Below are 21,006 nucleotides of genomic sequence, written 5' to 3'. Positions count from 1 at the left end.
CTTTATCTTCTCCATCTTTCCTCCCAAAGGACCACCGCCAAAGTACTCCAAGCGGCAGCCTTATCCTAACCTCACAAAAGCAAGCACCGTCCCAGGCCCCTTCTACGCATGCACGCAAACGCAAGCGACCGAGAAGGACAGGAGGACTTAGCGGTGTTCGCGGAGACCTTGCGTAGACAAAATCTCGCGACGTGTGACGAGGTTTCCGGTGTTGTGAATGTTCCCATAATCATGGCGTCCGGCGTCCGCACCCGCTCGTTGAGGCACCTCAGGATACGCGGTAAGCATTAATAAAATTCACCTATGTGTGCAGGGATGACCGCAGAGGAAAGCTGAAGCAGGGAATATTGAAGATATTAGTTTATCCAGTCTCCGGAATGAGCTAGGTGACCGAGTGTCGCTGTCCCATTAATGCTCCAGCTATGTTTGTATGTGTGTGTGTGTATATATATACACATACATAAACATATATATATATACCTGCATGAGTGCGCGCTCGGACAGCCCTACTAACGACATCTCTGTTTTGTTTCTCTATGACAGGACGGAACGACAGCGGCGAGGAGAATGTGCCGCTCGATCTCACCAGAGGTACGGGGCGTGGGAGAGAGGGAAGGTGGGAAGGGGCGCCCAGCAGCTTGGGACCATAGTGTATAACATCTGTGAGTTTCCTCCGGCCCATCAGACCGACAGAACTTGATCTCTTCAGATACCGGATTGCTACTGTGTTACACAGCCGGCTGAGGGATGGAGGATTGGTTGGTTCAGTGTGCCTGTCTTTCTGTAGAAACTGCTGGTATTGGTGAGGTCCCTGTTTTGCCTGTAGTCTAGGCTGAGGGGCGCTGGTGTAAATTATTGCAGCCATTTATATGCAAGGTTGATTACACAAGGCCTGTTTCGCATTGCTTTAGAAGAGTGTTGTTTTTTTTCTGAAAGAGTGTTGATTTGGTAAACCGTACTGTAGTAGAAAGAAAAAAAAATATTTTTTTATTTGTGTTTAAGTCTGTGATATCCAGCCCCTGCCCGGTTGCCTCAGGTTTATTTACCTTTTTGTCATAGAGTAGATCAAAAATCAAGACTGGGATACACAGGTTTGTGCTGTTCAGCTGATGAAACCACGTTTATTTCCTGTATAACAAGGTATACAGAAAAAGTAACTTTGTTTTTTGGTGACTGTGCTAGCCTAGAAGTTATTCATCTCTGAAGGTGTACATGGTATATTTTTTTGTCATGCATCTTACAACTTCAGTGACCTCTCAATGATCTATTTGGGTTATAATCAGTTTCTATTTTTTAGTAGAGAGAAACTCAACCGAAATTGATATGACTGTTTTGAGCTGTATACATTCACCAGCATTCTAGAGTTTAATTACATGTTGAGTGAAGAAATATTTTCTCCTGTTTGTTTTAAATTTATTACTTTGTAGCTTAATTGCGTGCCCCATAGTCCTAGTATTTTTGGAAAGAGTAAACATTAGATTCACATCTACCGGTTCCACTCCATTTATTATTTTATAGACCTGTAACATATCTCCCCTCAGCCATCTTTTCTCCAAGCTGAAGAACCCTGGCTGCTTTAGCCTTTCCTCATAGGGAAGTCGTCCCATCCCCTTTACCATTTTCGTCGCCCTTCTCGATAGCCTTTCTAATTCCACTATATCTTTTTTTGAGATGTGGTGACCAGCATGTGGAGCGATAAATGCCAGGCATCAAGACCCTAGATTATTTTGTGCTAGTCAAAAAATTTAAATTTTACATGAAATGGTATTGGCAACCAATGCAGATTTTTCAGTAGTAGGGATTATGTATCTCTCCTGTGGGCCTCTTAATTTTGCCCCCAGTGTTATGTATCGTTTTTAATCTGATCAACCACTTGATTGATACTTGCAAATACACTCATTGCAGTAATCTAATTATGCATAACAACCATCTGAATTACTGGTTTTGGATCTGAAATTGGAAGATTAGAGAAATTAAAAATAAGACTTCACGGTAAACCTGGAGGACATAATGGGGCAGTTCAGCAAACTGAAGAGTAGCAAATCTCCTGGACCGGATGTATTCATCCTAGAGTACTGATAGAACTGAAAAATGAGCTTGTGGAGCTATTGTTAGTGATATGCAATTTATCCTTAAAATCAAGCGTGGTACTGGAAGATTGGAGGGTGGCCAATGTAACGCCGATTTCTTTAAAAAAGGTTCCAGGGGAGATCTGGGAAATTATAGACCGGTGAATCTGACATCGGTGCCGGGGAAGATGGTAGAGGCTATTATTAAAAACAAAATTACAGAGCACATCCAAGGACATGGATTACTGAGACCAAGTCAGCACAGCTTTAGTGTGGGGAAATCTTGCCTGACCAAATTACTTCAATTCTTTGAAGGAGTAAACAAACATGTGGACAAAGGGGAGCCGGTTGATATTGTGTATCTGGATTTTCAAAAGGCGTTTGACAAGGTACCTCATGAAAGGCTACAGAGGAACTTGGAAGGTCATGGGATAGGAGGAAATGTCCTATTGTGGATTAAAAACTGGCTGAAGGATAGGAAACAGAGTGGGGTTAAATGGGCAGTATTCACAATGGAGAAGGGTAGTTAGTGGGGTTCCTCAGGGGTCAGTGCTAGGACCGCTGCTTTTTAATATATTTATAAATGATTTAGAGATGGGAGTAACTAGCGAGGTAATTAAATTTGCTGATGACACAAAGTTATTCAAAGTCGTTAACTCGTGAGAGGATTGTGAAAAATTACAGAAGGATCTTATGAGACTGGGAGACTGGGCGGCTAAATGGCAGATGACGTTTAATGTGAGCAAGTGCGAACAGTTTCCATTACGCTGGGCGACTGGGTCATTCAGATATTTGGGCATCCAATTAACATTGCATCCGGCACAAATGTATGCATATAATGTCCTTCAGTTACTGAGAGATACAAGGGTGCAGTTGGCCAAGTGGGTCACCTTGCCGTTGTCATTTATGGGCAGGATACATCTGTATCGCATGCTGGTGTTCCCGAAGTGGTTATACACATTACAGGCATTACCAATACGGCTATGGAAAAAAGACTTAATGCTCCAGAGACAGGTAGCCCCGATTTTGTTGGGTGGGGAAAAAATCAAAACTCAAATGGGACTATCTTAATGGGACCCAGGAAAGTGGGGGGCTGGGGATCCCTGATATGCGAGCATACAATCAAGCATGCCTCTTAAGGCACTTGAGAGACTGGGTTTTGGGCACGACCACATAGACATACACATGGAAAGCATGTATTTTAGCCCCTGGCACATCAATTACCTTCTGCATGCAAAATTCAGTAACCTCCCGAAACAAGTTAAACACAGCATCATCCTGCAGCCCCTACGATATTTGTGGTGAGATGTGGCGCAGCTTTGGGGGCATAGCTCGGAGAGCAGTGTATTGTTGCCCATAACGGGTAACGCAGATTTTTTACCCAGGAGGGATAATAAAATATTCCTAGACCTGGGGAAACAGGGTGTGATACTTTTGGAGAATTTTATAAAGAGGGATGGGAAAGTTCTAACCTATCTAGAGTTTGAAAAGCATTGCGCTGGGAGATTTTTGGTGAAACTAGCTTATCATCAACTCTCACATTACATACATGGGCTCCCCAACACAAGCCTATTACCAGAGTTTGGGAAGAATATTAGGGAGTTTCTGGCTGGGGATGCAGCAGGACAAATTTCGGTGTCATGGTTTCATAAAGTACTGGAAGGGAAAAGACCCAAAAGAGATGTCAAGACGCTGAAAGATGGAGTCAGGAGGTGGGGAGGATAATAGCAGAGGGGAAGATATTGGCAGCGCTCCAGGGAGGGGCAGGGGTGGTGCATAGCACCGAACTGCAGGAATGCCACTTTAGAACTATACATAGGGCATATTTCTCAGTTAAACAAGCGTGGTACGCGGGAGTGGTGGGAACAAGTGCATGTCCAAAATGTGTAGTAGAAAACGCATCATTTTTTCATGGTGTGTGGCAATGTAGAGAAATGCAGGGGTTCTGGTCAGCTCTCTTCCGGTTCCTGAGTTGATTTCTTGGATATCAGGTGGATCTGTCCTTTGAGCGGGTGTTATTTAGTTCCGTGGCTGCATAGAACAGAGGATCTCTAGAAGAAAAGATTTTTCTCAGTAAACTCTGTATTTTGGGGAAAAATGCATTCTAAATCATTGGGTATTAGATAGGGGCCCATCGTATTGGTACTGGTTATATCTGTATCACATTTGCTTGGATATTGTTCATTTGGATGTGTCATCAATAAAAATTATTCAAACATAAAATAATCACCAAAGGTGGTGTGTTAGATCCTTTTAGCAGGCAGGAAAAAAAAAGGGGAGGGGGAGAGACTAAGAAGACTGCTGCGTGTGGGAAGGGCCACATATGCTCAGAACTTTTCACTAGCTCTGAGCTCTAGCTCAGTGCTGCCCGATTTTACCTATTTGTGTGCCCATTTACATCCTGTTTGTAGATGGAAGAACTGCACTATCTTCTGTTTTTAGCAACAATTCAGGTTTCAAGTTTATTAATATTTTCTAATCCGCCAGCTGGCAATTCCATCTAGGTGGCTTACAAAGTTGTATATAAAGAAAGAAAAGTAAGTGCTAATATAGAATGAACAGAAAGTGTGGGGAAAGGGAAGAGAAATCCATAAATGTAAGGGGGGGGGGGGTACATATATACTAGGGATTCTCGTAACTTAATTACTCGTAACTACATTAGGGGGGTAATTAACAAAAAGCATCTTGAAATAGAAATATTTTAAGGTCAGCCTTAAAAGAGTATAGAGATGTCTGATGTCGTAAGGATATAGGTAGTAGATTCCAGAGATGGGGACCTTGGACTGAAAACATAGAAGCATGGGTATGCTCATGAATGATTTTTTTTTAATAAGTTGGCACAGTTAGCAGACTTTGGTCCTGAAAATGGAGAACACTTGAAGGATTATAGTGTAACAGCAAATGATAGAAATAGGAGGGGGCTCCTTGGAGGCTGAGGTTTTAAAGCAGCTTATATGTAATTTGATGAGTGATGAGAAGCCAATGGGATATCTTGAGAAGGGAGAGGGGTTAATATGATCAAATGTTTTGGCCTTAGGAATTGTGTAGAGCAGTGTTTTTTTTACTAATTGTAAGTGATGTAATATTTAGTACTGAAGGAAGCAGAAGAGATTGAATTGAACATATAAAGCAAAGCCTATACAAAGAACATTTTACCACTTGGCCTTTTTGTAACTGGAATGTTGTATGACTGTGGTATTACAGAGGTGGATTGGTATAGGAAGACTTTTTGATAAATGGTTTGTAAAAACCAAAGCTTAGATTTATCAGGATTGAGAATGAGATGGTTTTCGTGTAACCATTTTTCTCCGAGGACAAGCAGGCTGCTTGTTCTCACGACTGGGTTGACTTCCACGGCAGCCCCCACCAACCGGAACAAAACTTCGCGGGCAGTCCCGCACGCAGGGCACGCCCACCGTGCATGCGCGGCTGTCTTCCCGCCCATGCGCGACAGTTCCCGCTCAGTTTTTTTCGATTCCGCGATGGAGAGAGACGTGTTATCGCCTCTCTGTCAGCCCCGGAAATCGTTTTTTTTTCTCTTTTCGTGCGCGTTCGCGCCTCTTTTCTTTCTTTTGTTTAAAAAAAAAAAGAAGTTTGTCCCCTCGTCGTCTTTAGCCGCGGGGGCACCTCATTGCGGCCTTGTGGCCGCGCAGTCGTTTCTTTTTTCGGGTGTGCTTTTCACCGCTACCATCGACAACTTTGACTTCGCCGACGCGATTTTTCCATCGATGTCCTCGAAGGTCCCGAGCGGATTCAAAAAGTGTGGTCGGTGCGGCCGGCAGATCTCGCAAACCGATACCCACGCTTGGTGCCTCCAGTGCCTTGGGCCGGAGCATAATACCAAGACATGCACCTTGTGTCTCGGCTTGCGGAAGCGGACACAGGTGGCGAGGCAAGTTCTTTTTGACCGTATTTTTGGAACTTGCGCCGGCCCCTCGACGTCAATGGCATCGGTGTCGACGGCCTGATCTTCGGTACCGGTACCGATGTCGACGAAATCTGCACCGACGATGGCACTGACCCCAGGAGTACAGGTACCGTTGGCCCACCGGCAACGGCGAGCGGGCAATTGGCCCCGGCCACGCCCTCTACCCAGGGCCATCGGGACCGAACCCTGTCAGACCCGATCCCTCGAGGCCGGGGGGGTTCTACCTCCTCTTCATCTCTGCCGCCGAGCGCCGATGACGGGCACCGAAAGAAGACTAAAAAGCACTGTCATCGGTTGCCCACGGCGCACGGGACTACCAGCTCCGGCGCCTCCAGAGATGATTCGACGCCGAGGAAGCGGCAGTGCCGAGAGGAGCGTTCCCCCTCGGTTGAAGAGGTGTCGCTGCGTAAGTCCATGGGTGCTTCGGTACCGTCTCCTGGACCCGAGCAGCTTTCGGCACCGACACCCACACCAGCCCCCCTGCCTTTCCCGACAGCGAGCCTTGACGAGTGCCTCCGAGCCATCCTTCCAGGGATTCTGGAAGGGCTGATGCGCCAGGCTTTGCTGGGACTGGGGGTGCTTGCGCCCCCGGCACCGTTGATGAAGTCGCTGGCGTGCTCTAGCCCGATGCCGAGGCCTCCGACACCGACGCCGCTTGCAGCACCGGTGTCGACCGCCACGCAGGTGGAATCCCCATTGACGTCGATGGAGGGAGCTTCATCACCGCTGGCGCGGGATTCCACCGCTCGACGCCATCATCGAGGACATGGTTCCTCGCAGTCAAGATGGGCCTGGTTGAGCTCATGTCCAACACAGAGGAAGAGGCCTCCTGGGGGGACCCCAGATATTTCTCCTCCTCTGGGCCTTCCCTCCGACCCCACTCCTTCCCCAGAGAGAAAGCTCTCGCCACCTGAGAGCCTCTCCTTTGCCTCCTTCGTCAAGGACGTGTCTATTTGCATTCCCTTCCCTGTGGTCTCTGTGGATGAGCCGAGGGCTGAGATGCTCAAGGTCCTCGACTATCCATCACCATCTAGAGAGTCTTCCACGGTGTCGTTGCACAATGTCCTCAAAGAGACACTGCTTCGGAACTGGCTGAAGCCCTTATCTAACCCCAGCATCCCCAAGAAAGCGGAGTCCCAATACAGGATCCACTCTGACCCAGAGTTGATGCGGCCCCAATTGCCTCATGACTCGGCGGTCGTGGACTCTGCTCTCAAGAGGGCACGGAGTTCGAGGGATACCGCCTCGGCGCCCCCGGGGCGGGAGTCTCGCACTCTGGACTCGTTTGGGAGGAAGGCCTACCAATCTTCCATGCTCGTCACCTGCATCCAGTCATACCAGCTGTACACGAGCATTCACATGCGGAACAATGTGAAGCAACTGGCGGACCTGGTCGACAAGCTCCCTCCGGAGCAGTCCAGGCCCTTTCAAGAGGTGGTCAGGCAGCTGAAGGTGTGCAGAAAGTTCCTGTCCAGGGGTATCTATGACACTTGTGATGTGGCATCTCGAGCTGCGGCCCAAGGTATAGTATGCGCAGACTCTCCTGGCTGCGTGCCTCTGACCTGGACAACCGCACCCAGCAACGACTGGCGGATGTCCCTTGCCGGGGGGATAACATCTTTGGCGAGAAGGTCGAGCAGTTGGTGGACCAGCTACACCAGCGGGAGACCGCTCTCGACAAGCTCTCCCACCGGACGCCTTCAGCATCCACCTCAACAGGTGGACGTTTTTCCCGGGCCAGGCAGGCTGCGCCCTATGCCTACAGCAAGCGTAGGTACACCCAGCCGGCCCGAAGGCCTGCACAGGGACAGTCCCAGCGCGCTCGTTCCTGTCAACAGCGTGCGCCTAAGCAGCCCCCTGCGCCTCCACAGCAAAAGCCGGGGACGGGCTTTTGACTGGATCCATGGGAACATAGCCGCCATCAAAGTGTCCGTACCAGACGACCTGCCGGTCGGGAGGAGGTTGAAAGCTTTTCACCAAAGGTGGCCTCTGATCACCTCCGACCAGTGGGTTCTCCAAATAGTGCGGTGCAGATACACCCTGAATTTGGCCTCCACTCCACCAAATTGCCCACCGGGAGCCCAATCCTTCAGCTCCCATCACAGGCAGGTACTTGCAGAGGAACTCTCCGCCCTTCTCAGCGCCAATGCGGTCGAGCCCGTGCCACCCAGGCAGGAAGGGCAGGGATTCTATTCCAGGTACTTCCTTGTGGAAAAGAAAACAGGGGGGATGCGCCCCATCCTAGACCTGAGAGGCCTGAACAAATACCTGGTCAAAGAGAAGTTCAGGATGCTTTCCTTGGGCACCCTTCTACCAATGGTTCAGAAAGACGATTGGCTATGTTCCCTAGATTTAAAGGACGCATACACTCGCATCCCGATACTGCCAGCTCACAGACAGTATCTCTGATTCCGTCTGGAGACATGGCACTTTCAGTATTGTGTGCTGCCCTTTGTGCTCGCCTCTGCACCACGGGTTTTCACGAAGTGTCTCGTGGTGGTTGCGGCGTATCTATGCAAGCTGGGGGTGCATGTGTTCCCGTATCTCGACGATTGGCTGGTCAAGAGCACCTCAGAGGCAGGAGCTCTTCGGTCCACGCAGTTTACTATCCACCTTCTGGAGCTGCTGGGGTTTGTGATAAATTACCCGAAGTCCCATCTCCAGCCAGTCCAATCTCTGGAATTCATAGGAGCGCTGCTGAATTCTCAGACGGCTCAGGCCTTCCTTCCCGAAGCAAGGGCGCAGAACCTTCTATCCCTTGCCTCTCAGAACAGAGCGTCTCAGCAGGTCACAGCTTGGCAGATATTGAGACTCCTGGGTCATATGGCCTCCATGGTTCATGTGACTCCCATGGCTCGCCTTCACATGAGACCTGCTCAATGGACCCTAGCTTCCCAGTGGTGTCAAGCTACAGGGAATCTAGAGGATGTCATCCGTCTGCCCATCAGTTGCCGCAATTCGCTGCATTGGTGGACCATTCGGACCAATTTGACCCTGGGACGTCCATTCCAAATTCCGCAGCCCACGAAGGTGCTGATGACGGATGCATCTCGCCTGGGGTGGGGAGCTCATGTCGATGGACTCCACACCCAGGGTCTGTGGTCCCTCCAGGTACAAGATCTTCAGATCAACCTCCTGGAGCTCCGAGCGGTCTGGAACGTGCTGAAGGCCTTCAGAGATCGGCTGTCCTACCAAATCATCCAAATTCGGACAGACAATCAGTTTGCAATGTATTACATCAACAAGCAGGGGGGCACCGGATCTCGCCCCCTGTGTCAGGAAGCCGTCAGGATGTGGCGTTGGGCTTGCCAGTTCGGCATGCTTCTCCAAGCCACATACCTGGCAGGCGTAAACAACAGTCTGGCCGACAGACTGAGCAGAGTCATGCAACATCACGAGTGGTCGCTCCATTCCAGAGTGGTACGCAAGATCTTCCGAGAGTGGGACACTCCCTCGGTGGACCTTTTCGCCTCTCAGACCAACCACAAGCTGCCTCTGTTCTGTTCCAGACTACAGGCACACGGCAGACTAGCGTCGGATGCCTTTCTCCTCCATTGGGGGACCGGTCTCCTGTACGCTTATCCTCCCATACCTTTGGTGGGGAAGACCTTACTGAAGCTCAAGCAAGACCGCGGCACCATGATTCTGATAGCGCCTTTTTGGCCCCGTCAGATCTGGTTCCCTCTACTTCTGGAGTTGTCCTCCAAAGAACCGTGGAGATTGGAGTGTTTTCCGACTCCCATTTCGCAGAACGACGGAGCGCTTCTGCACCCCAACCTTCAGTCTCTGGCTCTCACGGCCTGGATGTTGAGGGCGTAGACTTTGCTTCGTTGGGTCTGTCTGAGGGTGTCTCCCGCGTCTTGCTTGCCTCTAGAAAGGATTCCACTAAAAAGAGTTACTTTTTCAAGTGGAGGAGGTTTGTCGTTTGGTGTGAGAGCAAGGCCCTAGAACCTCGTTCTTGTCCTGCACAGAACCTGCTTGAGTACCTTCTGCACTTATCAGAGTCTGGCCTCAAGACCAACTCAGTAAGGAATCACCTTAGTGTGATTAGTGCTTACCATCATCGTGTAGAGGGTAAAGCCATCTCTGGAGAGCCTTTACTCGTTCGATTCATGAGAGGCTTGCTTTTGTCAAGGCCCCCTTTCAAGCCTCCTGCAGTGTCATGGGATCTCAACGTCGTCCTCACCCAGCTGATGAAACCTCCTTTTGAGCCACTGAATTCCTGCCATCTGAAGTACTTGACCTGGAAGGTAATTTTCTTGGTGGCAGTTACTTCAGCTCGTAGAGTCAGTGAGCTGCAAGCCCTGGTAGCTCATGCTCCTTATACAAAATTTCATCATAACAGAGTAGTCCTCCGCACTCACCCTAAGTTCCTGCCAAAGGTGGTGTCGGAGTTCCATCTTAACCAGTCAATTGTCTTGCCAACATTCTTTCCCAGACCACATACCCGCCCTGCTGAACGTCAGTTGCACACATTGGACTGCAAGCGAGCGTTGGCCTTCTATCTGGAGCGGACACAGCCCCACAGACAGTCCGCCCAATTGTTTATTTCTTTCGACCCCAATAGGAAAGGGGTCGCTGTCGGGAAACGCACCATCTCCAATTGGCTAGCAGATTGCATTTCCTTCACTTACGCCCAGGCTGGGCTGGCTCTTAAGGGTCTTGTCACGGCTCATAGTGTTAGAGCCATGGCAGCGTCAGTGGCCCACTTGAAGTCAGCCACTATTGAAGAGATTTGCAAGGCTGCGACGTGGTCATCTGTCCACACATTCACATCACATTACTGCCTCCAGCAGGATACCCGACGCGACAGTCGGTTCGGGCAGTCGGTGCTGCAGAATCTGTTTGGAGTTTGAATCCAACTCCACCCTCCAGGACCCGAATTTATTCTGGTCAGGCTGCACTCTCAGTTAGTTGTTCTTTGTAGGTCAATTTCTATTATGCCCTCGCCGTTGTGAGGTTCAATTGACCTGGGTTCTTGTTTTGAGTGAGCCTGAGAGCTAGGGATACCCCAGTCGTGAGAACAAGCAGCCTGCTTGTCCTCGGAGAAAGCGAATGATACATACCTGTAGCAGGTGTTCTCTGAGGACAGCAGGCTGATTGTTCTCACCTACCCTCCCTCCTCCCCTTTGGAGTTGTGGTTTTCCTCATTCCTTTGCTTGTCATTCAACTGAGCGGAAACGGTCGCGCACGGGCAGGAAGACGGCTGCGCATGCGCGGTGGGCATGCCCTGCTTGCGGGACCGCCCGCGAAGTTTTGTTCCGGTTGGTGGGGGCTGCCGTGGACGTCAACCCAGTCGTGAGAACAATCAGCCTGCTGTCCTCGGAGAACACCTGCTACAGGTATGCTTTTTTATAAGTTTGTTAGTAAGGGCAAATAAATCCCATTGCACAAAATGAGACCCTAGCTAAAAAATAACATGCATTAAGCTCTCCAGCTCTACTGAGTGTAATTTGCCTTGAACTACTACTGAAAAGGCATCAGGTAAGTCCCAATAAATAACTTTCTACACACAGAATTTGTCCTCACTGGTGGTCCCTGGATGCAACTCTGGGGAGTTAATTCTTTCAGGAGGGGGAAATGCCTCAGATTGACTCGAGGTGTTTTTTTTTTTTTAAGTTAAATTCTTCTCCTCATCACATCGGCTATGTCATATCTGCAAACTGCCTTTTTTAGGGCCCTGTTTACTAAGGTGTGCTAAACGCTAGAAACACCCATATATTCCTATGGGTGTCTCTAGTAATAGCATGCACTAAAATCACTAGCGCGCCTATAGCGCGGCTTAGTAAACAGGGCCGTTATACTCTTTCAGTGCATACAATGATGTATTTGATTCTCATTGCTAGAAAGTGCACCAGTGAAGTCTTAATAGTGTTTCTAGCATTTGCCTCCTGATTAAGGTATCTGCTTCATTTGACTAAATAAATATTGGTAAGGAAAGAAGTTAAACCAGCAACATTTCTGGTAAATAGTTATTATTTGCATCAAGTACAGAAGAGCAAAAAAAACCTACGCATCACATAACTCTCTTTTAGTGGAAGTGAAATCTGTTTTCATGCTTATTTTTATGGTTGTTTATACAATGTATACTTTTGTATTGTTTAGGGACTCCTGAGGCAGGCCTTAGTGGCCGAAACACGATTCATGTCGAGTCCAATTTTTAGTAATAAACTTTTGATGAGAACTCTGAGTCCATCAGACTCTTTTTGTCATCATCCTTCTTGTCTCCTTCGCTGTGTTTGTTTTTGTTTAAATAATTATTTTTTTTCATATTTTGAAGTGGAAGAATATTGTAAATTTACCAAAATATTCTTCTTTTGTAGAACCTTCTGATAACTTAAGAGAAATTCTTCAAAATGTTTCCAAGCTGCAAGGTGTTTCCAATATGAGAAAACTAGGCCATCTGAACAATTTTATTAAGGTAAGCATTACGATATCTGTTGATGAGTATTTAGAAGACACAGTGGCAAGCAATGCTTTTTTTCTAACTTTGTTTTATTCCAGCAAACAAATTTCAGGAAATAAAATGTGGTCATGTAGGCTATTAATCAGCAAGTCATATCTTTTTCTTAATATATTCAAGAGGTTTTATGGACTGAGGACCTTTATTTCAATGTGTATAATGTAAACACTTGGCAGATTCTGGCTCTGGGAATCACTATGGAATTATAACAGGGTATAATAGAAGGATTGAGAGAGCACAAAAAACACAGAAGACGACCAGCTGTGGAGACAAATCATATTTCCTTAGCATCAGCAGCAGATGAATCCAGGAACTGGTGTTATATCCTCCTTCCAGCAGGTGGAGATAGAGAACACTGAAAAGGTAATGACTCTGAACGCCCAGCTGTTTCCCTCTTCAGTATATGTATATCTCTATCTCCAGCAGGTGGTGGACGGATTTCTTCCAACTCCTGGATTTGTTCCTTAGGGAGGCTCCTGGGCTTTGCCAGTTTTGCGTGGGGAGGGGGGGGGGGGTGTGGCTGAGGGTGCCCACTTTGGAGGCACACTTGTTTCCCAGGTCCTTGCCTTACCCCATCTCCCAGCTTCTCCACAGTGTGCTGTGCTATGTGCTTGTTATTTGCCTCTAAGCTTTCCTCACAGAGAAAAAAAAAAAAAAAAGACGCTTCATTGGTGGCTCCATTTGTGGGATGTGGAAGACAGACCCGAGCTCCCCTGGACCGGGTGATTGGAAGTTGGAGCGCAATGTTCAGCTCCTCCTGCGACTGACCACGGCTGCAGTGCAGTCTGGGCTGGGTGAGTCTGTTTCTGTGCGCTGCGGTGTTCCCCGGGCTCCAGTGCTTTTATTCTATGGCAGCTGAAACAGTGAAGCGGTGCTCCTGCTGCTGCAAGAGGAGGACTGCAGTGGGAGTGTGCAGTGCGAACTGCCTGGACTCTGCGTCGGTGAGTTCAGCGGTGTCTACGTATTTGGACTTCTCCCACGCTGTGGATCTCAGCATCGGCACCATCTTTGAAGCAAAGGGGGATGTGCAGTTCTCGGCTTCTCAAGCAAGCGGGGACTCTCGGGGGGGATGGCTCCTTCTAGAGATTTGGGGGCAGAAGCTCAGGGGGACTTTTTTTCTCCCTGAATTTATTTTATTGATGCACCAGGCTTTTTTAATAGAGAGCTGTCCCGCCTCCAGTTCCCTCTGCCCAGGAGGTCTCTCTCTCTCTCTCTCTGTTAGGGAGAATGTACCTACAGCTTCTTTAGACGCTCCTGACCCTAAGCGTAGGAGGGTTTCTTCTGTGTCCGAAGTTGCCTCCATAGCTCCTCTTTCCCCCTCCTCAATCCCTCTTTGGGGGCTTGGGGGTAATCTTATAGGCCTTCCAGGGTGGATGCTGCTGGAGGAGCATGACCACCCTAAGGCTGTCTGTATTTTTCATTGCGATGAGCTCCCATCTCTCACTTCCGATGCTTTACAGGCCTTAAATATTGAGGATATGGAGGTAGCTGCGTCCTCTTTGGTTAACCCCAAAATGGCCAGTGCTAGAAAGCCTACTTGAGCTTTCCGTGTTCACAAGTCTATTCAAGAGCTTATCACAGCTCAGTGGTCAGATCCGGATGGGAGCCTGAAGGTGGCTAGAGCTATGGCTCACCTTTACCTGGTGGGGGAATCTCATCTGGGGCTTTTTGCAGTGCTGAAGGGGGTCTCGCTGGTAACGGCGCTTACCAAAAAGACTACTGTTCCTGTAGAAGGGGGGTAGTATTGAATGATTTGCAGGACCGCCGTTTGAGGCTTTTCTGAAACACTCCGAGGTTTTAGCCCTGGAGCTGCAAGCGGCTATATGCAGTTCATATTCAGCCAGGGCACCGTCTCTCTTGGCTGTAATTAGCGGTTGAACAGCCCTCTGAGGCTTCCGCTTCTCTGCCGACTTGGCTCCTCGGATGGAGTCGGCTTTAGCCTTTTTGGCTGATGCCCTTTATGATTTGGTAAGGACGTCTGCCAAGCAGATGTCCTTGATGGTAACGGCTGGGTGTTTACTGTGGCTTCGACTTTGTTCATTAGATATCTCCTTAAAGCAGCGTCTGTGAGGTTGCCTTTTCGGGGGAAGCTCTTATTCGGGGAGGACTTGGAAAAGGTCGGTAAGGATCCTGGAGATTCCAAATCCCAGCGTCTTCCTGAAGATAAGCCCAAGTCTTCGGCCAGGAGCTCCTCCTCAAAGCCTCGATTTTGGGAAGCCCGCGATACCGTCCGGGGCGAGCCTCTGGTTCTTGTCAGCATTCCCGTTTCCAGCAGCGGGCCTCCTTTCGCTCTGACAAACGGTTTGCAGGTTCCGGTCAGAGACAAGGAACCCAAGGGCGTTCGACACGATGAGACGCTGGTCCACTCTTTCGTTCTTTGCATAGGGGATCGATTGTCCCTTTTCCTCGAAGAGTGGACCAGAGTTACTTCAGATCAGTGGGTTCTAGATTTGATCAGAGACGGGTACAGGTTAGAATTTGCAGCACCCGTTGGAGACGCCTTTTTGGAATCCCGATGTGCCACGGCCGTCAAACGGGTGGCTGTGAACAACTTTTTGCGGTCTCTGCTGGATTTGGGGGCTGTGGTACCCGTTCCGCAGTCCGAACTTCATTCCAGTCGGTGTTCGATCTATTTTGTGGTTCTTCGAAAGGAAGGGACTTTCAGACCGGTGCTCGACTTGCACAAGGTAAACGAATCCCTGATAGTGCGGTATTTCCACATGGAAACATTACGGTCTGTCATATCGGCAGTTCAGCTGGGGGAGCTCCTCGTGTCTCTGGAGCTCAAGGAGGCATATTTGCATATTCCAATTTGGCTTCAGTGGTTTTTGCGTTTTGCGATTTTAAGTTGGCATTTTCAATTCCGTGCCTCGCCGTTTGGCCTGTCCACGGCACCTCACACTTTCTCCAAAGTGATGGTGGTGGTGGCCGCTTTTCTGCAAACAGAAGGCGTCAGAGTTCACCCTTATCTGGACGATTGGCTAATCAGGGCAGATTCGGAGCAGGAGAGTTGGCTGGCAACTGCCCAGGTAATAGAAGTCCTGCAGTCTCTTGGCTGGGTCATCAATTTTTCCAAATGCCATCCGACCTCCTCGCAGTCTCTTGAATATTTCAGAGTTTTCTTCGACACGGCCTTAGGCTGCATCTTTCTTCGTGACAGCAGGCGCCTCAAACTCCAGAGTCAGGTGCGCCTTCTGTTGCACTTATCTCGACCCTGGCCTTGAGATTATGTTCAGGTGCTTGGGTTGATAACAGCCACCCTGGAGGTTGTGCTGTATGTGAGGGCGCATATGTGGCCCCTTCAACTTGCCCTGCTGAATCACTGGTCTTAGATGTCTGTGTAGTGTCAGTGGCAGCTGCCTTGGATTTCTGCGGCAAGACGCAGCATGAGTTGGTGGCTGTCCAACGACAACTTTGGTGGGGATGCCATTGACAGCCTCTCAATGGCTTCTGGTGATCACGGATGCCAGCCTGTCAGGTTGGGGGACCATTGCCTCAATCACTATGCTTAGGGTCAGTGGACAACGGCTATGGAGGTGGGGTGGTCCATCAATTGGCTGGAACTGAGGGCCATCCTCCAAGCCTTCCTAGCCTTCCAGAGGACTCGAGGGACGAGCAGTCAGAGTTCTCTCCAACAATACGACGGCGGTGGTCTACATCAACTGCCAGGGGGCACTCAGAGCAGAACGCTGGCCGCAGAGGCGGCCAACATTCTCGCCTGGTTGGAGTGTCACCTGCTTCTCTTGTCATTGCTGGGCAAAGCAACGTGCAGGTGGATTTCCTGAGCAGGCATTGCCTCGACCCGGCGAAGTGGGAGCTGGCTTCAGAAGCTTTTTGGCAGATTTGTGACAAGTGGAGAACTCCGGGGATCGACCTCATGGTGTCCAGCGAAAATACCAAAGTGAAACACTTCTTCACTGGAAGGAAGGATCCTGGGTCCGCAGGGCTGGATGCCCTAGCTCAGCCTTGGCCGTTGTCGGTTCTCCTATATGTGTTTCCTCCATGGCCCTTGATACGGCAAGTTCTTCACCGGATTCAACTAATCCGGGCGTTAGTTGTTACGACGGCTCCGAATTGGCCGCGTCGGCTTTGGTATGCGGATCTCAGACAGTTGCTGGTGGGAGCGCCGTTTTGGCTCCCTCTGTTGCCAGACCTCCTGCACCAGAGTCCGGTGACTTTGGAAGATTCATTCTGCTTTGGTCTTATGGCCTGGCTATTGAAAGGGCAAAGTTGAGGAAGAAGGGCGTTCTCGAAGGACATGCAAGCTTACCATTTTCACAAGTGGGTTGACAATCTGCGTCGCCCGGGAATCGGTAGATAACAAAGTAAAAACTTTCCAGAGCCTTCTGGGGCGCGCGACGTGCCTCACTGTGCATGCACGAAGTGCTTTCCCGCCCGCAGTGTCTCCGCGTTTTGTCAGTTTCTTTTTTTCCACAGGAGGAAGCAGCTGCGCTTTTTGTTGCTCCTCACATGCCCGGGAAGATCCTTTACTGTGTTCAGCGTCTTTTTTTTTTTTTTTTTTTTTTTCTCTTCAGTTTTTCTTTTTCTTAAGTCATTTTCACAAAAAAAAAAAAACAAACTCTTATTTTTCCTTAGTTGTTTTTTTGGCCCGCGTTTAAGTTTTCTTTATTTTTTTGTTGCGGGCCCCATTTAGGCCTGCACGGACGGGTCTCTTCCCCCCCCTCCCCCTTTTTTTGTGCCTCTTTTCCAATTTTCAGACACAATCGCGACTTTTGATTTTGCCGGAGCCATTTTTCTTTACATGTCATCGAAGACTCCCAGTGCATCCGAACCATCTCGGGTACTGATACAGATTCTTGATGTATTCACTGCCTCGGGCCCGACCACAGCCCGGCAAATTGTGTCCTTTGTCATTGTATGAAGAAAAAGATGCAAATTTCCCGAGAAGTTCAATGAGAGAAACTTTTTGGCGCTTGGCCCGGTTCTTCGGCGTTGACATCGAAGGAAGCGTCGGGAGTCAAGGTAGGGATGGTTGCTGTGAGACCCTCAGACGCTAGGAGCAGTGAGGCATTGAGTGGGTCTCCACCTGCCTCGAGGCCTCCTGCTATGCAGACCCCCCAGGATTGACTATTGTCGGACCCGATGCCGAGGCGACATGAGGATTCCACGTCATCGGCACCAAGGAGTCTGGATGAAGTGCATCAGGCGAAGGCCAAGAAGCACTGACACCGATCTCCTTCAACGCAGTGTGCCGGCAGGTCGGGAGCGCCAAGAGACTGCACCCAAGAAGCGTCGGCGACGGGAGGACTGCTCCCCCTCTATTCAAGAGGTGCTGATGCATGCTTCTCCCAGTAGCCTAGATCCTGCTCCCACACTTCAGACGGTTCTACAACCTGATCTCACAGTGGCCCCTCAGCCTTTACCGATGACTGCGCTCGACAAGCTCATCAGGGCCTTACTCCCAGAGCTCTTGGAGGGCTTGATGCAGCAATGTGCATTGGGGGTGCCTGCCATGCCTTGCACTGCGGCCCCACCTGGCCCTCAGCCCATGGTGCGTCCTCCTACACTGGCGCTGCTTGCAGCCCCGGTATTGATTGCCACCCAGGCCGGTTCTCCTCGACATCGTTCCCGAGGACATGGATCCTCCACGTTGAGGTGGGCCAGGTCTTGGACATCCCTGAGGGAAGTGCTGTCTGATACCGAAGAAGAGCGCTCGTTGGAATCAGAAGAAGATCCCAGGTACTTCTCCTCTGATGAGTCCTATGGGATCCCTATCTGAATCTTCTCCTCCACCAGAGAGCCTCTCCATCACCTCTTTTGTACAGGAAATGGCCGAGGCCATTCCATTCCCTGTAGAAGTGGAGGACGAACCCATGGCCAAGATGCTCGAGGTCCTGGACCACACCTCTCCACCTAAGGAGGCAATGACAGCTCTCCATGAGGTACTGAAGCAGTCCTTGTATGGAACTGGGTGTCCCCTGTGTCCCTGTGGTCCCCAAGAAGATTGATATCCAATATCGAATCCACGGGGAACCTGGGTTGATGAGGTCTCAGTTACCCCACAACTCCATGGTGGTGGATGCCGCTCTAAAAAAAGCCAGGAATACTAGGGACTCTGCCTTGGCTCCCCCAGGCAGAGTAGCTAGGACCCTGGACTCATTGGGAGGAAAATGTATCAGTCCGCTATTCACATTGCCCGTATTCAGTCTTACCAGCTCTTCACGAGCGTTTACATGCGGAACTCGGTGAGACAACTGTCCGACTTGGTCGATACGCTCTCTCTGGAGCAGGCCGAGCCCTTTCGCCAGCTGGTCAAGCAGCAGAAGGCGTATCGCGAGTTCTTGACCAGGGGCACTTAAGACACTTTTGACATGGCATTCAGAATCTCTGCCCAAGGTATAGCAATGTACAGACTCTCATGGTTGCATGTTTTTGACCTGGATCATTCAGTCCAGCAGAGAATGGCGGATGCCCCTTGCAGGGGGTACAATCTTTTCGCAGAGAAGGTTGAAGAGGTTGCTGACCGAATCAAAAAGCATACAGAGGCTATTTCTTCTCTCTCCTGCCAGACGTTTTCTGCAACCACCTCCTCATACAGGAGGTATTTTGGTGGATTGGTGGATCACGGCGTGCTTCCTATTCCTACTGCAGGCATAGGTGCGCTCCTGTGGCTTGCCAGCCTGCTCAGGCTCATCCCCAGCATGCTCATTCTCACCAACAGCGTGCGCCCAAGGCCCCTGCTGCCCCCTATCAAAAGCAAAAGACAAGCTTTTAACTTGCTCCAGCAGAGCATAGCCGCAGTCAAAGTGTCTGTGCTGGACGACTTGCCAGTTGGAGGGAGGTTAAAATTTTTTCACCAAAGGTGACCTCTTATAACCTCCGACCAGTGGGTTCTTCAAATAGTTCGGTTAGGGTACACCCTCAATTTGTTATCCAAACCTCCAAATTTTCCACCGAGAGCTTATTCTTTCAGCTCTCATCACAGGCAGGTACTTGCAGAGGAACTCTCCATCCTTCTAAAGGCCCATGCGGTTGAACCCGTTCCACCAGGGGAAGAAGGGTCTGGGATTCTATTCCAAGTACTTACTTGTGCAGAAAAAGACAGGGGGGGGGATGTGTCCCATCCTAGGCTTAAGGGCCCTGAACAACTTCCTACTTCAAGAAAAGCTCAGGATGGTTTCCCTGAGCACCCTTCTTCCCATGATTCAGGAAAATGATTGGCTATGCTCTCTGGACTTGAAGGATGCATATACACACGTTTTGATAATTCCAGCTCATATGAAGTATCTTTGATTTCGGCTGAGAACACATCACTTTCAGTACCATGTGTTGCCTTTTGGCCTCGTGTCAGCTCTCAGGGTTTTTACGAAATACCTAGCTGTAGTCAGCATTGCTACTCAGGCTGGGAATGCATGCGTTCCCTGGGAATGCATGCGTTCCCTTATCTCGACGATAGGCTGTTGAAGGACACCTCGAAGGGGGTTGCTCAGGAGTCAATGCGGATGACTGTTTAGGTGCTGGAACTACTAGGGTTTGTAATAAACTACCCCAAGTCCCATCTCCATCCAGTTCAACAATTGTAGTTCATAGGAGTCCTGCTCGATATGAAGACGCGTGCGGACAATCTTCTGTCCCTTGCGTCCAAGGTTCGGACATTGCAGCAGGTCACAGCTTGACAGATGTTGAGATTGTTGGGCCACATGGCTTCCACAGTATATGTTACACCCATGGCACGTCTTCACATGAGGTCTGCTCAATGGACCCTGGCTTCTCAGTGGTATCAAGCCACAGGGGGTCTGGAGGATGTCTTCCGAGTGTCCCCTGGAGCTTGTGCGCTCTCTCCAATGGTGGACAATTTGGTCCAATTTGACCTTGGGACTACCATTCCAAATTCCTCTGTCTCAAAAAGTGCTGACAATGAACACATTTCTCCTGGGGTGGGGAGCTCATGTAGATGGGCTTCACACTCAAGGAGCCTAGTCCCTCCAGGAAACAAGTCTCCAGATCAATCTCCTGGAGCTCCGAGCGATCTGGAACGCTCTAAAGGCTTTCAGAGATTGGCTGTCCAACCAAATTATTCTAATTCAAACAGACAATGAGGTTGCGATGTATTACACCAACAAGCAGTGGGGTACCGGATCTCGCCCTCTGTGTCAGGAAGCTGTTCAGATGTGGCTTTGGGCACGCCGTCACAGCATGTTTCTCCAAGCCACTTATCTGGCAGGCGTAAACAATGGCCTGGCCCACTGACTGAGCAGGGTAATGCAACCACACGAGTGGTCTCTCAATATGGGCATAGCCCGGAAGATTTTCCGAGCGTGGGGCTCTCCCTCTGTGGATTTTTTTGTCATCCAACTCCATCACAAGGTCCCTCAGTTCTGTTCCAGGCTTCAGGCTCACGACAGACTTCCTTCTTCAGTGGGGGACAGGGGACAGGCCTTCTGTATGTGTATCCTCCCATACCTCTGGTGGGGAAGACTTTATTGAAAGTCAAGCAAGACCGGGGAACCATGATTTTGATCGCGCCCTACTGGCCGCAACAGATATAGTTCTCTCTTCTTCTGGAATTGTCCTCCGAAGAACCG

At 49.6% G+C, this 21,006-nt stretch overlaps 1 protein-coding gene across 1 annotated transcript in view; it reads left to right on the top strand.

Moving 5' to 3' along the window:
• Positions 1 to 211: 211 nt before the first annotated feature.
• The window catches only part of RICTOR (RPTOR independent companion of MTOR complex 2), a 468,276-nt gene continuing 447,481 nt past the window's right edge, over positions 212 to 21,006 (top strand). Inside the window, exons 1-3 of the mRNA XM_030193057.1 lie at positions 212 to 280; positions 544 to 591; positions 12,321 to 12,418. Of these exons, the coding sequence (XP_030048917.1) occupies positions 232 to 280; positions 544 to 591; positions 12,321 to 12,418 (195 nt within the window). The 5' untranslated portion in view covers positions 212 to 231. The remainder of the gene's footprint in view (positions 281 to 543; positions 592 to 12,320; positions 12,419 to 21,006) is intronic.

This window comes from Microcaecilia unicolor, chromosome 2 (genome assembly GCF_901765095.1).
Source record: "Microcaecilia unicolor chromosome 2, aMicUni1.1, whole genome shotgun sequence".
NCBI classification, from domain to species: domain Eukaryota; kingdom Metazoa; phylum Chordata; class Amphibia; order Gymnophiona; family Siphonopidae; genus Microcaecilia; species Microcaecilia unicolor.
This window is presented reverse-complemented; position numbering and strand designations above follow the sequence as displayed.